Consider the following 20,308-nt stretch of genomic DNA (forward strand, 5'->3'; position numbering starts at 1 on the left):
CTCAGACGACAAGTAGTCCTTTTTTTTTAAGATAAGCTTAAGTAAAGGCCTCTGATGTTACAGTTATGCTTTGAAAATAATCTAATCTTTTAGAAATTCTGGCTGAAATATTCATAGATAGCAAATATTAAAATAATACAATAACTGGCATCAGTTTTATAGTAATATGAGGTGGGTACGAGTAGATATGCAAGCAAATAATCAAGATGACTATTTACAGCTGGTTGATGGGATACATGAAGGCTCGTATGTATTTTCTCACTTTTGAATAACTTTGACACTTGCCATGAAAAAAAATTAAGAGCTAGGCACCAGTGGCTCACACCTATAGTCCTAGCTACTCAGGAGGCTGAGATCTAAGTAGCATGGTTCATGGTTTGAGGCCAGCCCAAGCAGGAAAGTATGAGATACATACACAACAAAAGCCAGATGTAGAGCCCTGGCTGAGGTGATACAGTGCTAGCCTTGACCAAAAGAAACTCAGGGATAGCACCCAGGCCCTGAGTTCAAGCCCCAAGACTGGTACCGAAAGAAAAAAATAATTAAGATCTTGTGAATTCAAAAGTATAGCCTAAAAGCCTGCCAACCATCATTTGCCTCCTACATATACATCACTGAATGCAGGTCACACTGCAGATAACTGGCTTTTGTTTGGTTTGGTTTGTTTGTTTGAATTTGTTTCTGTGTTCTATTCACAGAATATTAAAGCAGAACTTTGCTTCCTGCATTTCTGGTTCCCTTGTGTCTAGAACAACACAAGAAGGTACTCATGTTTGTTTGAAGGACTGAAAAACCTATCAGGCTACATTGGCTTGTGCACATCCTCTTATCTGAGTGCCCACTGTCAGTAAGCCTGACTGTCCAGCCTCATGCTGATCCTTCATGTGGGTTTCCAGGAATCCTTATCGCATCCTACAAAGGGGATCATCATAGCAACTTGTCTCTGCACAACACCAGAGGCCCAGAGAAGTAACGTTCCAAAGAACAGAGCTTCAACTGAGAAAGCCCAGCCAAGACCATTTCTAGACAACTCCCTTTTTCCACAGTCTTCTTTCATTAGTCTAGTTAAAGGTCAATGATGTTGCTTTCAGAGCAAAACTCCTCTCTAAAACCCACACATAACACAAATTCTCCTTCAAGGTCAGATCATTGAGACAGGTTTTCATGAGGCAAGAAAGCAGCCAGGTGGTTGGTGGTCTGCTGTACCCTGAAACAGAACACAAGATCTAATGCTGTGGTCTCAAATCAATGAGAAAGGACTCTAGTGACTTCTCCTTTCATGGGAATCTGGCCTCCAGGGCACACGGCTTTGCTCTGGGGAGTGTTCTTTGTGTAGAAAGACTAGGAGGCGGGCTCAGGGGAACTGGCAGAGGGCCAAGAGTGGCATGAAATATGGTTAGTGACATATTTACCCTAGAAAAGGCAGACTAAACTAGGGCGAGCAGAGCTTGATGGCCTGACAAAGCTTTCCCTGAATCCTACTCAACATGTTCTTCTCACACTTTGAGAAATAAGTAAGCAGGTAAATAAGCACAAGGATTTCAGATTTCAACTGTTCACCAAAAGCAACTTTCCCCTCACAGCTATGCAAATGTGCAGATTTGTACAGGACCAATTTCCTAACTGTTAATGGAATGGACTCAATACTGAGTGGAGTGTGGGCACTGGATACTTCCATAGGTTAAAATGGCGGCAAGAGCAACTAAAACAGATCACGTTCTCATTACACTCCAGATCCAGTGTTGATACTATTTGTGTGCATTCTCTCATTTCAGCCTCCCATCTACATAGCATGGTCAAACTTTCTTAGGGCTACATAAATTCTGGGGCTCTTCAGTAGTAATACAGTCTAGCAATTCTCTCCTAGATTTCCAGCCCTACAGTACATTCAAAAGCCATGAACCATTTATCTTAGATACAATTTTAAAGAAATATCTGAAGTTTTCTTACTTCCTACTGTCTTTTGTTGCCTGGGGGTTTTGTTTGTTTGTTTTTTGCTTCGAGACCAAATAAATGATAGTCATTTTCCTGCCATCCAAATTTTTTTAAGCAGGCTTAATAAAAAGAAAAAGTAAATGAATGACATTATTGTACTAACCTTACAGGTCTTACTCTGAGTTGCTCCTAGGGAGAAATTTTTTTTTAACTATCCTAGGTACTTAGAAGACAAAAGGAAAAAGGAAATGATAGATGAAAAGTGTTACTCATTTTACATAATGCAGGAGACCAAATCCCTTCTATCTACCTAGATCAAAACATCTTGTGATAAATCCTACCACAGGAAACTTGAACTATCTTCACTGCACACAATACACCAATCCACTATTAATAATTCAAGCAGATGTAACAGTGGAACTGGATCAGTCTTTCAAATGTGCGCGGTGTCAGCACCAGTGTAAGCCTAGTCCCATCACCCCTACTTTAAGGAAAGAGAAAGGCTCCTGCAATTGTGAGTCATGCATTCACAAATAAGGGGTATTTCTATTCCAGCACACTGGTCTCTCAGACAGGCAACACCATCAACTAGATTACTCTCAGATTTTTCTTGGTTAGAGCCAGGTACTGAAGTACACTAGTTATTTAACTATAAGGCTGCACTTTTACAGCTATTTCACCTTCCAGAAGGGTAAAATGATTCATGGTATAGTTACCCAGTCAAGGTTTTATGACAGAATCAAGTGGCCTGACGATACAGCATCGCCTCTGGAGAATGACAGAGAAGGGCCTTTCTTCCGAAAGAGGAGCATTTGCCCTGCCATGCTCTGGCTCTTTGCCTCCTTGCTATTCCCATCTGATATTCTGGATCTCATTGGTTATGTTCTATCTTGGAACATAAATACCAGATTTATGACACATTTAAAAAATACCAAAATTTTAGAAGATGGTTATTGCAGCTTTTATGGGATTAAAACCTGCCATAGGGAAAGACCTACTTCAAACACGTGTGCTTGTAGAATGTCTAAACTCTGCAAACCTGTTATTGCTTTGCCGTAAAAAAAAAATCTTTTGAGGTATAAGTGCCCTGTGAGTAACATAACTTGATGAATTTGAGCATAAGTATACATGTGTGAAACTATGACCATGACCAAAGTCATGGCCATACCTATCTCAAAGTTCCCTTCTACTCTACTCATTTTCATTACTTATTTATCTTATTTATTTTACAGTGTTGGGGATCAAACCTAGGTCTTGACACATGCTCAGCAAAGTGCTAAACTATCACTTAACTACATCCTCAACCCTTATTTATTTTAGAACACTTAACGTAAGATCTATTCTAATCTTAAGACACTTTTAAGTACAAAATCTTGTGTTAGTTATGGACCCAAAGCTGTACAGTAGAACTCTAGTGTTATTCCTTTCTTCCTAATTAACCTATGAAAACTGATCAGATTACTATAAAGCTGTAAGAATATTTTCTGAGGTATTATTTATAAAAGTTAAAAAACAAATAAAGTGATGATGGAATAAATACATTATGGTACTATTATATAAACCATTAACAATTTAAACTGATGCATCAGTCTACAAACAAACCAAGATGACAAAATACAGTTTACCAGAAAAAAAAGTAAGCTACAAAATAGAATGCAAATTTTTTTTTCTGTAAAAGATATAAAAGACAAATAAAAAACCAGAAAGGAGAGACTATAAAATACTATCAGTGACTTCTCTCAAGGAGTCAAAATAAACTCATTTTTTGCTTGCCTTTGACTTTTTAACATAGCAAAATTTTCTTATAACAGGCTCAAGATTTTATAATAACAATAATGTTCACTGCATTTCTCTAAAACTCACAGTAATTCCAGAGAAAATGGGACAATTTCTGTTTTCTTGGTTGCATGTCTAATGTAATAAACAAGTTCTTTGCCTATTGAACAATTCCGAAAGTTATGTGTCTGTACTATTTCCACTGAAATGCTTACGTACTTTTCTGAAATTCTTCCAGTTTTTTAACAGCTTCATCTCGTTCTTGCCTAATTTTGTCACACTGAAATGAGAAAAAAAGGGAAATGTTAAACTTCATAAATTTTGTCTCGAAAGGTGAGCATCAAAAGTAAACATAAGCAATAGCAATTTTTTTTAAAACACAATGCGTCTTATGAACTCTAATGATACATGGTTTGTGTATTGCTTAACTAGCATGGTACAGGTAGTATTTTGTATCTGGCCAATATTGGTGGATCTTCTAATATAATGAGACTCCCTACCCTCATTGTATGAACACCAGATCAACAGGCCATCCTTGAGTTCAAATGTATTTTGTCTTTAGAGCAGTGCTTGTGCTTCATTTTGGGGAAGGTAACACAGTGACCACCCTGCTCCTATGTGTCAGGTTTTAACCACCCACAATGCTGATGTCATCTTGGAAACAAATGGAAGGACAAGCAAATGAAGAAAAAGTGCTGACACACCACTGTGCCCTCTCTCACCCAACAAAAAGTGTTCTTCATGTCTTTAGCATTTTGAATAGAAAAAGGTAGGAAATAAAAAGGAGAGGGGGCAAAACATTCCCAAATATAAACTGACATTTTCTTCAAAAGAGGTCGGGGTGTTCACTGAAGAGACTTTCGCTGGCAAGACCATAAACAAGCAGGAGTAACAATCAAAGCATTACACTAGTAATGGAAGCAAGTATCTTACCTTTCAACAAGTCCTAAGAGCCTTAATGATTTATATAAAAACAGGTATTCATTATGAGAACTAAACTCTTATCTGGAAGTATGAAACAGGGATGTTTTTCTTCAAAAGATGCCTAAAGCTTTTTAAAAAGAGAGTTAAAATTAAACTATTAAGGTAATCCTTAAAAACTGAATCTTCTAGTAATACCTTTTTCTTTAAAAGAAGTATATAAATAAGGCACAAAACTAAGCTTGATTCCTAACATGTCAGACAAATACATTTTTTGTAGCACTGAGGATCAAACCCTAGGGCCTTGAGTACAGTAGGCGAGCGTTCTACCATAATGGACATCTGCAGCCTTGTTGTATGTTTTAAATTTCAAATTTCAGTGGTCAAAACATTGTGATGGCACCAAATAATTTGAAAACTCAAAGTTAAAACAGGAGAACTCTCACCGGGCGCCAGTGGCTCATGCCTATAATCCTAGCTACTCTGGAGGCTGAGATCTGAGGATTGCGGCTCAAAGCCTGGGCAAAAAAGTCTGTGGGATTCTTATTTCTAATAAATTACTCACAAAAAGCCAGTAGAATTGTGGCTCAAGTGGTATAGCACTAACCTCGAGACACAGCAGCACAGGGACAGCACCTAGGCCTAGATTTCAAGCCCCAGGACTGGCAAAAAAAAATTTTTTTTTAATTGAAAGAAGGAACAGTAAGACTCTCATCTACTAGACTGGACTAAAAAAAAATGTCATGTCAAAATCTGGTAGCTCACATTCTTCAGTTGATGAACTGGTACGTATACTTAGAAACTAAACTATCAAAATTCTAAATATTCAATTCTTCTAGCGTATGGGTACCTAATAATGAGCACAAAATAGTTAGTACAAAATGTTTGGCAATTATAACAATAAGTTGTCAAATACCCTTGGCTCACACCTGTATTCTTAGCTACTCAGGAGGCTGAGATATGGAAGACTGTAGTTCAAAACCAGCCAAAGCAGAGTATTCAAGACTTGATAACCAATTAACCAACAAAAAGATGAGCTGGAGGCTTGGCTCAAGTGTAGAATGCCAGCCTAGCAAACTGACTAAGCTTGAGTCTCTGAGTTCAAACCCCAAGATTAACCCAAAAAAAAGTCTAGCCTATTCATGTAATAAATTACACAGCAATGAAAATGAGTTAATCAAACTTGTATGTCAATACAAGTCTCAAAGACCATGTTGATTAAAAGTAACAGCAGAATATGTATCAAATGATACCTTAAGTACACAAAGAATAGAGTATATATAAAAAGATGATACATTATGATCTATGTGTGCATATGTATTATACATGGTACGTTAAAATATGAACTGGTAAAATGGCAAAATATATAATCAAACTTATAACAGCAGTTGTCCCTTAGGGGACAGGAGGAAAATAGGCCTAAAGAAATCTTCAATTTTATCCACAGCATCCACAAATGTTTTTTAAAAATTTTTATTGTTATTCCAAAGGTGATGTACAGAAGGGTTATGATTATGTAAGTCAGGTAAAGAATACCTTTCTTTTTGGACAATGTTACCCCTTTCCTCGCACTCTCGGTTTTTCCCTCACATCCCCACCCACAAGTTGTATAGTTCATTTTCAACATAGTGTCTAATGACTACCACTCCTCATGAATGCTTTTTTTAAGTCAATCTTGGGGCTTGAACTCTGGGCCTGGGCACTGTCCCTGAGCTCTTCAGCTCAAGGCTAGTGCTCTACCACTTGAGTCACAGTACCACTTTTGGTTTTCTGGTGGTTAACTGCAGATAAGAGTCTCATGGACTTTCCTGCCAGGACTGGCTTTGAGCCACGATCCTCAGATCTCAGCCTCCTGAGTAGCTAGGATTACAGTGTGAGCCACCAGCACCAAGCATTTTTTAAAAATTTAAAAACAAAACAGTGAAGGCTGGACACTGGTGGCTCGTGCCCGCAAATCTTAACTATTCAGAAGGCTCAGAACCAGAGGATGGCAGTTTGAAACCAGCCTCAGCAGAACAGTCTGTAAGACTCCATCTCCAAAACATGTAGCCAAAAAACAGCTTGGAGGCATGGCTCATACAGTGGAGCAACAGTAGAGCAAGTACAGGAAGGTCCTGCATTCAAACCCTAGACCTTAGTACAGAAAAAAAAAACAACAAAAAAAAAAAAACAGTAAGCTAATTCTGTCCATTTGGGTATTTTTGTATTATTTTCTGCTCTTTCCTAGTTTAAAACATTAAAGATAAAGAAAAGAAAGCAACCAGCTCCGATTTTTCTTTTAGTCTTCAAAGAACTACTGAGGAGACCTGCACCCTCAAAATGAGTCGGGCTGAACTGAAAATCAGTTTTTACAGATGTCATATTGTTTCATTTAGGTTTCAAGGATAAATCTATCCTATGTAAACAAACAAAAATCTAACATGTTTCTAGGCTAGCTCCCACCAATTTAACAGGTAAAACACACTTTATCCCTTTCGGTCATTTAAATTTCCCTTTGCCAAAGCTCTAGAGTCTCAAATAAACTTCCCCCACCTAAGTGGTCTACTCCATACAATACAGGCTCTAATTCTGAGCCTGCTGCCCAGCAGATTCTAGAATGTTCCTCTTCTTTTCTAGACCGGTCTTCCGTTTGTTTTGGACTTCCCCCAAACTCCTGCTGGTTTGGCCAACTCTGCTCCCCACCCCACCCCCAACAATGCCTGTGCTTTGTCTAGATCACAAAGAGAAACCCAATTCCTGGCTAGACTCAAGGCCTAAGTCAGGAGTGGCAAAGGCTACATACCTGGGGTGTTTCTGCTGGTTTGTTTCTATACAGTTCAGCTCACACTAATGCTCTAGTTACCAACCAACAGATTCACAGGCTGTCTCCCAACCCCAGCTGTGTTCTATCAGGGGTCTTCATGTGGCTTTGCTTTCTATTTTCTGCAACCATATTGTGATGGAACTGGCAGCCACTGAATTTACCATCTGCTATGCTGAAAAGGGTGTGTGTTACGGGTGAGGGGGGTTTACACATGCTGCAAATTACTTCTTCCAAACCAGAACAGATCAAAATCTGAAGGATTGTAACCATTTACTGAGCAAGAATTCCAAATGTCCACTAATTCGTCCTTTCAGGTGAATCAAGGCATCTTGCCATTTCCTTCTCATTCTTCATTCTATCAGAGACAGGTTAGGGAGGTTTGTGGGCCTTTATGGAAGAGCATTTCTTCTTGAGCCACACAGAAGCCCCTCCCCCAGCCCACCCTTTCCTCCATGCACATGCAGCTGCACCATCTGTAAAAAGAAAAAGGAAAGAAAAAGAAAAGAAAAAAAACCTGCTTCTTTTTGTTCTGAGACTTGCTCATGAAGACTCTGCAAAAGCAACAGATGTTTTGGGGCCCACGTCACTTAATTATGATGCTCAACGACTTTCTGCAGCTCAAGGCGACAGTAGAACCCAGAGGCCTGTGTGCTGGCTGATGTAATCAAGCTGGGTAATATGAATGGTTTACTCTGCAGACTCTCTTTATGAAGTGATGAATTGACTGGAGGAGGAAAGCCCTGAATATCAGAAGTCTTGGCTGTTTCCCAGATCTCTCCTTTGAGCTTCACTCAGGCTCATACCTGGCTTGTGAGACCTACCCAGATGTCCCAGCACTGGTTGACTGGTTCATACAGGAAAGTCCTTCCAGTGTGAACTAGCATCTTCAAATAGGGGCTCAATTTTCCTCTCTCATTTACCACCCATTACCATGAATGGTAAGTATCATCTCCTTATCAGAAGCCATGATGTTGGAAACTCTTATTCAACAGTACCTGTTTAAGATAGTCTCCCAACCTAGCAGCTCCTACCGGCCTGCCGAAGAGGGTCAGACACTGCTAATGACCATTATGTTTGGACAACCAATGGAGAGACCCAGATAGCTCTCCATTCTGCTGTGTGGATAGTTTATACAAGAGAAATCTCAACATTCTGTACCTAACTTACACGAATGTAAACATTCATTTCTATCCTGATACACAAATACTATAAAGGGTTGCCTGCCTATAAAAAGGCAGTTTGTATCCCAAAAATTACATGTATGCACTGCCTATATACACTACCCAGAGCAGTGACAACCTATCCATAGGCAAACATATACCTTACAATTTACTGAAGTAGTCTCCTGATGTTCTGTCATCATCACTAAGTGTGATCATTCCTTCCATAGAGTACCTATACCTGCCAGACACTGTTAAAATAGAGGGAAATGTGGTAGGAGCATCACAGATGCTATGTGTGCATAAAATTTATAATCTAGCAGGAAAGAACAACAATAAAACAAGCAACTTAAAAAGCTACTACATATAATGACAGAAATTCCATCCTATTATAGAAACAGCTAGCAGAAGCAGTCATGCTAAGTCTAGAAGGATTTTTAACCCCACACCATTTTTCTCCAAGTTCATTCTTTTTTATATCAGGTTTAAAAATTCAACAATTTAAACATGCATAGCATCTGAATTTTACCTGTTTCAGAATCCTCAGTGGTGCAGAGAGAGGACCATCACATCATTTTTAAATAATCCACGATTCTATTGTTCCTTGTATGTTAAGTCTATGCTTTCTGGATTCCTACATGCTTACCTTTATCTTTGGAGGGTGCAACACAATAACTCATTCCTGCTAGCATGGAATTCCTTTCATTCTTTTTTCTCTTCTGGTGTTTTCTTTCTTCCAATTCAGAGTTCTTTCCCTCCAGTTTTCAGTTCATAAAGAAGTAGAAGCTGTCCCCTACCCCCACCCCAAGCTGTCTTGTAGCAGTCTCCAAATTCTAGGTATTGTGTGTTAGCTGGAAAGGCATGTCATCGGAACTAAGATCCTGGCTCTTTGTTTCTGGATAGATTGCTGTTAATAAGAGACTCATTTTCACTTTCAAACTGCTAAGTAATTACTTTTTCTCTGGCACAACCACTTGCCACTCTGTCTCAAAGAAACTGCATGTATGTGGATGTATTATGCATGAACAGTTAGCATAATAGAAGCATATCTTGCTCTTTAAAGTGGCTTCTTTAGTGGGTCTTTTAAAAAAAAAGATACTTTGGGACCTTCACCTGTGAATATTACATATGAGGAAGAAAATTAACAATAGACAACAGAGCCAGGAGGCAAACAGTATCAGATATCTTGCTTCTTGAAACCTAAGTCTTGGGAAGTGGCTGTCTCTTTTCTCTTTTCATTCATTGTTCCTGGCAGGCTGACAGTGCGCCTGATGCACTGTTAGAGTAGCTCACCAAAGGACTTCTAATCAGCCACTTAAAAATTTATGCATTTCAAAACTCCATCTCTGAACATAACATTAAACATAAATACTTACTATTTAATGGCAGACATTCTTCTAGTATACAGATCTCTACACACATACCACTACCCTGAGAAATGTGAAAGCCAGTCCATTCAAAGCTCCTTGAGGCTCTCCACACATATTGGAAATAAATAAATACCACCCAAATGATCCTAATTGAGTCATCAGAAAATGTCCTTCAACAGTAGATGCTTGACTAGCACTGGACTACAGGGACAGTTACACAGCATAGTATCACACTTCATGTGGCTAATTCCAAACTGTTCACTTGTCTATTTTTCCCCACCCCAAAATACAGACTTAAAAAGTTGTTCAATCCTTGTGATAGGTTCTCTGATTTCCTCACTTTATGATGTCACTTAGAGAATAGACAAAAAAAAAAAAAAAAAAGAATTGCAACTAGTAGCATCCTTTCATAATCTTCAGATCCTGATGTTAAAACACACACTCAGGCTGAGTTCTCTGATGCTCACACCTGTAATCCTAGCTACTCAAGAGGCTGAGATCTTAGAATCATAGTTCAAAGCCATTCCAGGTAGGAAAGCCCATAAGACTTTTATCTCCAATTAAACACCAAAAAACCAGACGTAGAGCTGTGGTTCAAGTGGTAGAGCTCTAGTCTTGAGCAAAACAGCTCAGGGACAGTACCTAGGCCCTAAGTTTAAGCTCCACAACTTGCAAAAGGAAAGGGAGAAAGAGAGAGAGAAAAAAAAGGCAAGAAGGAAGGAAGGAAGGAAGGAAGGAAGGAAGGAAGGAAGGAAGGAAGGAAGGAAGGAAGGAAGGAAAGAAGGAAGAGAAGAAGGAAGGAAGAGGGAGGGAAGGAAAGAGAGAAAAAGTAGACAGGGAGGCAAGGAGAGAGGGAGGGAGAAAAATCAAGCTTTGAAAATTTAATCCAAACTATACCAGTTGCTTAACACACTGTGTGTGTGTGTGTGTGTGTGTACGTGTGTGTGTGTGTGTGTACGCGTGTACGCGCGTGTGTGTGTGTGTGTGTGTGTGTGTGTGTGTGTGTGTGTGTGTGTGTGTGTGTGTGTGTGTGTGTGTGTGTGTGTGTGTGTGTGTGTGTGTGTGTGTGTGTGTGTGTGTGTGTGTGTACGCGCCAGTACTAGAACTCAGGGCTTTGTACATTTTGTACACAGACAGCTTAGCTTTTTTCACTCGAGTAGTATTCTACCACTTGAGTCACAGGTCTACTTCTGTTTTTCTTCTGGTTAATTAGAGATAAGAGTCTCATGGACTTTGCTGCCCTAGCTAGCTTTGAACTGAGAATCTCACATTTCAGCCTCTGGAGTAGCTAGGATTACAGACATGAACCACTGGCACTTGGCTATTTTTTTTTTATTAGTTTGCACTAGTTCAAAATGGAGTGACATTTTTAAATAATACATTATATTTAGTAAATGTGACAAGTACACAGGAATACACAGATGGTTTGTTATCCCCCCCAAAAAAGCAATTAATTCTGCTTATGTGACAGAAGGCTTTAAAAAGAAAAACAAGTGACATAGAAGCCCAGCACTAAAGGTTAGTAAGTTTGTCATGTGGAAAAGAGCAGGAAACCCTGTTATTTTTCTCTCCTCCAATTCACTGCTAGGCTCTAGATACTCACTTAAACAAGAACTGAGTAATTTATCATGGCTATTTGTCCACTGGTCTGGGTCCCCCATTCATATGATTTCATTTGGGTATAGGACCATCATGTATTTTTCTTTGTATGGTGGAACTCCAAAGGTGTTCAACAAAAAGGTTTTCCTTCAGAAGAGCTTCTCTTATATACTCAGTCTGATTCCATCTTCAGACAATGATTAAAAAATAAATAAATAGCCAACATTCCATTGTCCTCTAAGAGAGAACTGAAGAGGAAAACATCACTGAAAACAAAACAGCGGCCCACCCCTAAGTCTCCTACTTTCTACTTTTCTCCTTGGTGTGCAGTGTCAAGAATCAATGTGTGTACACATGTGCACAGGTTTGTATATACATGCGTACATATGCATGTGTGTTCACATACATGTCATCTTGCTATGTAGTCCAGGATAGCCACTAAACCCACATTCTTACTCCTTCAGCCTCTCCCATTAATCTCTTTTTTTAATTTTATTTTATTTGTGAACATATTGTACAGAGGGGTTACAATTACATGGGCAGGATAATGCATACATTTCTTACCAAGCATTGCAGCCTCCTCCTTTGTTTCCCATTAGTCTCTTGAGGACTGAGATCATGCCTTGCAGAAGACCTAAGTTTATATCTGCACTCTGTCACTACCTAGAAAACCTCGGGAAACTCACGAGGCCCATTCTCTTCTCTGTGAAATAGGCCTGGCACAACTGTTTGGGGCATTTCCTCAGGGAGATAAAAGAACATGACTGTCCTAAAGAAGTTTTGGTTGGGTTTTCTTTTTCCATGGTAGGACTAGGGATTGAGCCCAGAGCCTCACATTTGCTAGGAAGCTCTAACCTCTCTAGAGCTACACCTCCAGCCCTTTCTTTTTTTCTTTTTTTTTTAAAGATATGATCACTAGTTAAATGTGCCTGGGGCTAGGCCTTAAATTCCTGATCCTTCTTTATCTGCCTCCCAGATAGCTGAGCTCACGTGCTTGCCCCACCACACCCAGCTCCACAGTAGCTTCTTCATAAACACAGCCTCTGAAGCAACTACCTTTCCTAGAGACCACGTGTCCAGCCACTGGCATCCCCAAGAGGAGAGGCCAATAGGGCACAAGAAGATCCTACCCAAAGAAACTATACCCACTGCCTCTTCTCACTGGTAAAAGACATGGTTAAGACTTGGTGAGAGGAGAAATACTTTGCCCTTTGCCTTTTTTTTTTTTGCCCCTCCTATTTGTGCCAAATTTCCCCACATCAAATTAAGGATGACAAAAGAAGTCTTATTTTAGATGGCTAATGCTGATGGATTTAGCTGAACTCTAGACCAGGGCCACAGAGGAAAGATGGCCATGTGTTCTTGCTGACGTGGACAAAGCTTACCCAGCCCGGCACAAGAAAGTGCTTTCCCAGAGAAAATGGTGTCCTCCATTTACCACCTCCGGAACTAAAGCTGCTTTTACTCATTCTGTGTTGGATAAAAGGCTTTTATTATATGCTTCCCTCCTTTGTAATACGGCCCCCCTTTTGGGGAAAAATCTGCAGTAATAAGCAAGCTAGTCTTTTCACAGAAGGTAAACAGAGTGGAGTGAACTTAAAACCTCTCTACTTTTTGTTTTACCCAACCACATAGCATTCCATATTGCTTTCAGTTCTTTTCTTCCCATTACCGTTAACAGTTATTTTTAAAGAATCAGGACAGAAGCAGGTCAATAATGCCTACGGATGTCACAAAAGTATTAGGCAGACTCTGCATAGAGAGAGAAGCATGCAAACAGTTGATGGTCTGAGATCATTAATAATCCTCCTTTACCAAAATGTATTTTACCTATATTGCTATGTGCATAACAAGATGGTTCTGTTAAAACCTCACTGCACAAAGTTGCTCTCCATTAAATAACTATCATCTCTACCAAAGGGTGGTGTTTACGGAGCATTGATTTTGGGGGGGGGGATGTTACTTTTGGGGGGGAGCTGGGGGTTGGGGGTTTTGTTTTGTTTTTTGTTCTTTTGGTGCTGGTCCAAGGGCTTGTGTTCAGGGTGTGGGCCACTGTTCAAGGCTAGTGCTCTACCCCTTAGATCCACAGCTCCACTTCCAGCTTTTTGGTGGTAAATTGGAGATGAGTCTCACAGACTTTCCTGTCTGGGCTGGCTTTGAACTGTGATCCTCAGATCTCAGCCTCCTGAGTAACTAGATTATCGGCAGTATGAGCCACTAGCTTTCAGCTGATTTTCTTTCTTTAAGGGTACAGCGAGGACTATAAACAATGGTTAAAAGAGAAGAGAGAGATTCCATATCTTCTCTTCCTTGCTACTGTTTTTTTGTTGTTGTTGCTGCTTTTGTACCAGTAACAGGACTTGAACTCAGGGCCTAGGAGCTGTCACTGAGCTTTTTCATTCAAGGCTGGTGCTCTACTGCTTGAGCCACAGGTCCACTTCCAGTTTTCCTAGTGGTTAATTTGAGTCTCAAGGACTGTCCTCCAGGGGCTGGCTTTAGATGATGATTCCCAGATCTTGGCCTCCTAAGTAGCTAGAATTATAGGTGCTGGCTTGTTACTACTAGGTTTTGCCTCTATGTCAAATGTTTCTCCCGCATTAACCCCTCCAACTTGCTTTTCTCTTCTCCTTCTTGAGCTAGGAGTAGCTATGAAAGAGATTTGTCAGCAGAACAACTTCTCAGCCTTCTTCTCCTGGAGCTGAATGAGGGTTATCATCTTAGGAAAGAGGACCAAGCTCTCTGATGTAGACATCACCCAGTAAATCTGCTTCAAAAAGAGGAGGCTTGCAGTATGCTGGTAGCTCATGCCTTTAATCCTCGCTACTCAGGAGGCAGAGATCTGTGAATCACAGTTCAAAGCCAGCCCTGGCAAGAAAGTCCTCAAGACTCCTGTCTCCAATTAACCACCAAAAAGGCTGGAAGCAGCATTGTGGCTCAGGTGGTAGAGTACTTTCCTTGAGCACACAGGTGTGCCCAGGCTCGGAGTTCAAACCCCAGGACTCAAACAAAAAAAAAAAAAAAAAAAAAAAAAAAGGAAGCACACTGTATCTACCTGTTAATATCCTCAGGGCATCTGTAATTGATTTCGGGGAGGGGTTTGATGAAATTGGGTATCTTATCCTTTGTACAATTATTTAAAAATAATTTTTAAGACTACATATCACACTATTTTATATGTTCTTTCATATCTTCTATGTGTACTTGCGTGGTACAGTTTTATCACTACCAGCTACCAACTCCTGAATTGTCTGGAGGAGAGAAGATAGGAAATAAGACTTCAGAGACCACCAAAAATTAATTTACCAAAGAGCAAAGGAAACTTAAAACTAGGAAACAAAATAATAATTTTAAAAAATCCATTTTACTCTGCTTTGAACTAAAGTATTTATTACTAATAGTATTAATCATACTGTAGCTATATAGAGAACTAATACAGCTGAAAAATTAAAATATAATTTTAAACAACCCAATGAATAATTCTAATATGTCAAAAATTTTACAAATAACTTCTTTTTTTTTTTAAAGACAGTTTCCCTATGTTGCTTTACAGCCAAAGCTGACCTCAAACTCATGATTTTCTTGCCTTAACCTCCCAAGCAGTAAGATTACATGTGTGAACCACCATACCAACCCGGCTTCACAGCCAATTTTTATAACAGTTCTTCCTCTGAAATTTTTTAAATGAGGTTTCACAATTTACAGCAGTGATAGTCACTTTAATAACCACTGGGAACTTTTGATTAATTTTCTACCAGAGATAGGTTTAGAAATATTTGGTCTATCAAAACTGCAATTTTAAAAGTAAATTGTATTTCTATCTAAAAACAAAAATGGGCAGTACTGCATCCTCTCCATTTTTTCATTTTCTACCCAGTCCCTCTTCTTTTCTGACTTACTGCTTTTCCTCTTCCCTAAATGTACAGGAACTGTATATATATTAGCAAACATTCAAAAATTTTAAGAAAACACTTTCAGAGGCCAAAAAAACATAGTTTATAGAAGTAAGTACAATTGAACTATTTAATAGTAAAAAAAAAAAAAAAAAAATTAAGACTGCCAAACTCCTGAAAATACTCGGCAGGCTTCTCCCACTTCACATTGAATGTTTTTCAACTTCCGGTATGCTAATCACACAGCTAAAAGCAAATGTACAAAAGGTTTATGGAGCTCTCTGGCTAACCACCAAAGGCTAATTCCAGAGGTCTCTCCAAGATGGAGCACACATGGGTAAGTGCCAAAGGCAAACATCTCAGACCTTCCAGTCCATCCCCAGATACAAATTGCAGACGCAGGAAAAGTATGATTCTGGGAGCCTTGGACTGATTGGCCTGGTACCTTGCTGTACATTTAGCTGTGTGGTTAATCTCCCAGAGGGGCATCTACACTGGCATGCCTGCTATTCTCTACCATCTGGAGTGTGGAGTTGATACGAGCTTGAACCACACATGCAAGAGAAAAGAAGAAGAAAGAAAAAGAACCTCATGCACTCACATTTAACTGAAATCCATAGCTGAACAACATACTATTTTGCTTAGGCTTTCCCACATTAAGAAAAGAGAAAAAAATGAAGAGTAAAGTACAAACCTTCTCCTTGGTTTTCTGGTTCTCTGCTCTGAGGTCTTCATATTCGCCTATTGCTAAAAAAACAAAAACAAAAAAAACACAAAGCAATATTACAACTCTGTCATAAGTTTACTCTGAGAAAACCTGGAGACCAACTCCCCCTTCACCCATCAACTACGTTTACTAAATTGAGATAGGGTAGAAAAGGTCAGGAAAAAAAAAAAAACCTGCTTTCTTTTAAATGTGCGTTTTTATTATATCTAAGTAGCTGCAGACATGGGTTTCCATTCAACATGTCTATGAGTTCCATGTATCTTAGTGTCACCCCCTCATTGTTCTTCCTCTCCCATGTACCCCAGTCCTACCCTTCCCCTCAAGTTACCGGGTTCCATTTTCACATATGTACATGATTACTCTTTTTTTTTTTTTAAAGAAGAGATCATAGCAGATGTGTGTCTACCACACTAAATTTCAGTTCTCCCTAGGTTACAGGAAGATGGCTGAGGCAGAAGTGACCTGAGCCGAGCCTCCTCTCCGCTCCAGTGCTCAGCGCTTGGTCCTAGGAGAGGAGTTGGATGTGGGGTGTCCCTGAAAGGTCCCTGAAAGGCTTCCCTGTTGTTGTAACCAGAAATGTATTTAGAAAATTGACCACTAAGAAAAAAAAATTGATTTGGACATTTAGTTCCATGTCCATATCTACTTTATCTAGAGCAAAAGTTTATGCTATGAGCATTCAACTAAGAATGATTATTTTTTGGCAGTCATCAAACAAGGACCAGAAATCCCCAGACTAAATTACTAGGTCAGAAATACATGTAAACAGGATATAGTTACAATTGTGGTGGGCAGGTTGTTGCTACTTAGAATACTCTATTGCTTAAAAAAAAACAAACCAGAACCTGTATGTTCAACTTTTAGCAAAAGCACTATCCTTTGAGTATCTCACAGTTAAGATATAAAGTTTGTCAGGCACTGTAATCTTAGCATCTGAAGAGGCTGACCTCTAAGGATCAAGGTCTGAAACTGGGCTGGGCAAGAAAGGCCATGAGAATCTTATCTCTAACCACCAAAAAGTCAGAAGTAGAACTGTGGCTCAAATGGCAGAGTGCCAGCCTTGAGCAAAAAAGCAAAAGGATAGTGCTTAGGCACTGAGTTCAAGCCCTACTACTGGCACAAGACAAAAAAGAACATAAAGTTTGTAGCAATGGATGATGGAGCAGAAAACAGAAGATAAGCCTAGAAATGCTGTTTACCCTGCTCCAGCCAGATAGCACCAGATAGTCGGTGAATCTGAGGTTGAACTTTAAGGTTTTCAAAATTGAAATTGAAATTTATCTACAAAAAAAAATCATTAAAAAAATAAGACTAACAGGGATTATTTCTTTGAATAATCTGAAATCAGAGATCTACCAAAAAAAAATCTAAAACCATCCCAGATAATCTGATCATTAATTCCAGAAATATATAACTCTAACTACTAGGGTGAATAACACCCTAGAAATAAACAATTAACAAGGAAAAATATTTGCTTTGTTCCCAACAGTGATCTAAAGGGTTTAGAATACTTGCTGAGTAGCACAGAAATCTTAAATATCTAATTCATATCAATAAATGTTCATGGGATTATACCATCAATGTCCAGAGATCTGATTAGCATCTATTACTATAAAATAATGATTTAATTGAAGCCATAACCCCCTAAATCCCTTGAACATTAAGTAGCTCATAATACAGTTCTGAGTTTATACATATAGATACAGCCCTTTTGAAAATTACTATTTTTCAACATAAAAAAAAAATTTGATGGATCATACAATGAAACCCCCTGTAGTTCAGCTGCTCATCAGTTGAACATATACCTCAACAGCTGAATGTAAACCAAACTGTCCTTGAATTTAAAAAAAAATCAGGGGCTGGGAAGGTGGCTCAGTGGTAGAGCGCTTGCCTTGCATGCCTGAGGCCCTGGGTTCGATTCCTCAGCACCACATAAGCAAAAAAAGAAAAAAAGCCGGAAGTGGCGCTGTGGCTCAAGTGGTAGAGCGCTAGCCTTGAGCTGAAGAGCTGAGGCACAGCGCCCAGGCCCAGAGTTCAGGTCTCACAACCGGACCCAAAAAAAAATCAATGAGATGTTCCCCCTGTTAACTAAGAATAAGACTACATATCTGTACTTATACCACTGGGAAGTCTATGCTCAAGGCCCCAAATCTTTTTATTGTACCTAATATTGCTTCAAGAATTAACACAAATACTTCACTGAGAGACTTTGACTTAGATGACTTGACATTAAAAGTATTTGTAGTTAAAGTTAAATAATCAAAATGGATTTAATACTCTATTGGTGAGCTACTTTATCGACATACACACGAACGAAGATGGTTTACAAAACCATAATTTCATGTTGACATTAAGAAATTCCTAATTTAAAACACTGGATAATGGTTCTGAAGATTTTAAAATGGCCATGCTATTCTATAATACTAACAATAAGCCCAAGAGGAAACATCATAAACTCATTACTGGGTCTTCTTCAAAAACATTAAGGAAGAGCCCTTCAATAATCCTATTTTAATGGAAATGACATCTTTCTTGTGACTATATGCAACTTTAAAAAGATAGGGCACAAAGAAAAGAAACAAAAAAGTAGAGGAAGAATTTGATCACCTGGTGATGCACAGAGGATAATTTGGCCAAGACATAAAAGGGAAGAAAAGAGTTTGTAAGGAAGTTTAAAAGTTATATTCACCACCCTAAATAATATTTATTCACAGGGGCTGGGAAGATGGCTCAGTGGTAGAGTGCCTGCTTTGCTTGCATGAGGCCCTGGATTCAATTCCTCAGCACCACGTAAGCAGAAAAGCCAGAAGTGGCTCTGTGGCCCAAGTGGCAGAGCGCTAACCTTGAGCTGAAGAGCTGAGGGACAGCGCCCAAGCCCAGAGTTCAGGCCCCATGTCTGACCAAAAGAAAAAAAAAATCACATACACAAAATCACATTGCTTGGGAGATTTCCGTGCTCAGTTTTACAGCTACAGCATTGTGTCATTGCATTGTAAGGTCACATATGACAGTAACATATGGCTAACTCCCAGCCTGATCACCAGTAGTGGGAGGGCTTGGACAGGTAAGGTCTTCTTTTGAGCCCTTGGGTTCCACCGTGTGTTGTTATAAAAAGAAAAGGAGTTAATATACATGATTATTCAAGGCACATGAACTGGTCCATCCAATGTTGGCCAGAGTACTCACTACCAAAAGCTCATTGAATCTTAGGGCATGACCAGCAATCAGGTGGCCCCCTCTAATGTCCTGAGTTTCAGGCTTACTTTTGTCTCGTATGGTCCAAAAGATAGCTGACTGGAAACAAACAAACAAAAAATCTGAAACCCAAGGTACTACTCTTCTCCAGTAAAAAAGGAAGGGAAAAGGGATCTAAAGATCAAGTTCAAACCATTAGTTAGTGTAGAATAATGTGGCCGAGGCATGGAAGCATGGCTCAGAGCCATTCTTTCTGATCCTGCCCGCTCCTCAGAATCAGCCAGTGGTTTTGCAACCCCACAGACCCCAGCTCCCTCTCCACACTCCCCTTTCCACAAGATTCTGATTTAGCTCATTGAGGGTCAAGTTGAGGCATCTTTACTGCTTTTTGTAAGGGGTTCTCAAGCAATTCTAATGTGCAACCAAAGTAGAGAACCACCACATAACAGTACGTAAAGGAAGAAAAAGGACGGTTTTGGAGAAAACGAGGATAATATCAGGCAGAGCACGTGTTGCAAGAATCATGCTGTTTTTCCATTTCCTAACTCCCTAATGCCAAGTTTTCCTCCCACGCCACAAATCATGACATAGCCAGCCCAGGAGGCAGCTGAGTAGACTTACTCGTTTCAGAAATATGACAACTGAAGTTCATAACTACAAGCCACTAACAACACTTCGGGGAGGATTGGTACCTGGCTTGCTTGGGACCATCTGCGTTAGCACTGGAAGTCCAGTGTCCCTGGCAAACCTCTCCATCACTGGCAGCCTAATCACTCTCCTTCTAGCATCTTCTCACACTATCATTTCCAGATAGACTTGCACTGCCCAACAAGGCAGCCATTGCAGCTATTTCCATTTTAGGCAATTAAGTACAATGTAAAGTTCCAGTTCTTCAGGTCCCTTTTTAGCATGTGGTTTAAAGACAGCAAGCT

The 20,308-nt window shown here is 39.5% G+C and overlaps 1 protein-coding gene across 3 annotated transcripts in view; it reads right to left on the reverse strand.

The window, feature by feature from the left end:
- Shtn1 (shootin 1) overlaps positions 1-20,308 on the reverse strand; it is a 99,706-nt gene that overhangs the window by 70,168 nt on the left and 9,230 nt on the right. For all 3 annotated transcript variants that reach the window (XM_069988103.1, XM_069988106.1, XM_069988105.1), the window contains exons 2-3: positions 16,149-16,201; positions 3,931-3,991 (exon numbers count right to left, since the gene is read on the reverse strand). In XM_069988103.1, the coding sequence (XP_069844204.1) occupies positions 3,931-3,991; positions 16,149-16,201 (114 nt within the window). The remainder of the gene's footprint in view (positions 1-3,930; positions 3,992-16,148; positions 16,202-20,308) is intronic.

This window comes from Dipodomys merriami, unplaced genomic scaffold, assembly GCF_024711535.1.
Source record: "Dipodomys merriami isolate MVZ:Mamm:240054 unplaced genomic scaffold, mDipMer1.0.p SCAF_35, whole genome shotgun sequence".
NCBI classification, from domain to species: domain Eukaryota; kingdom Metazoa; phylum Chordata; class Mammalia; order Rodentia; family Heteromyidae; genus Dipodomys; species Dipodomys merriami.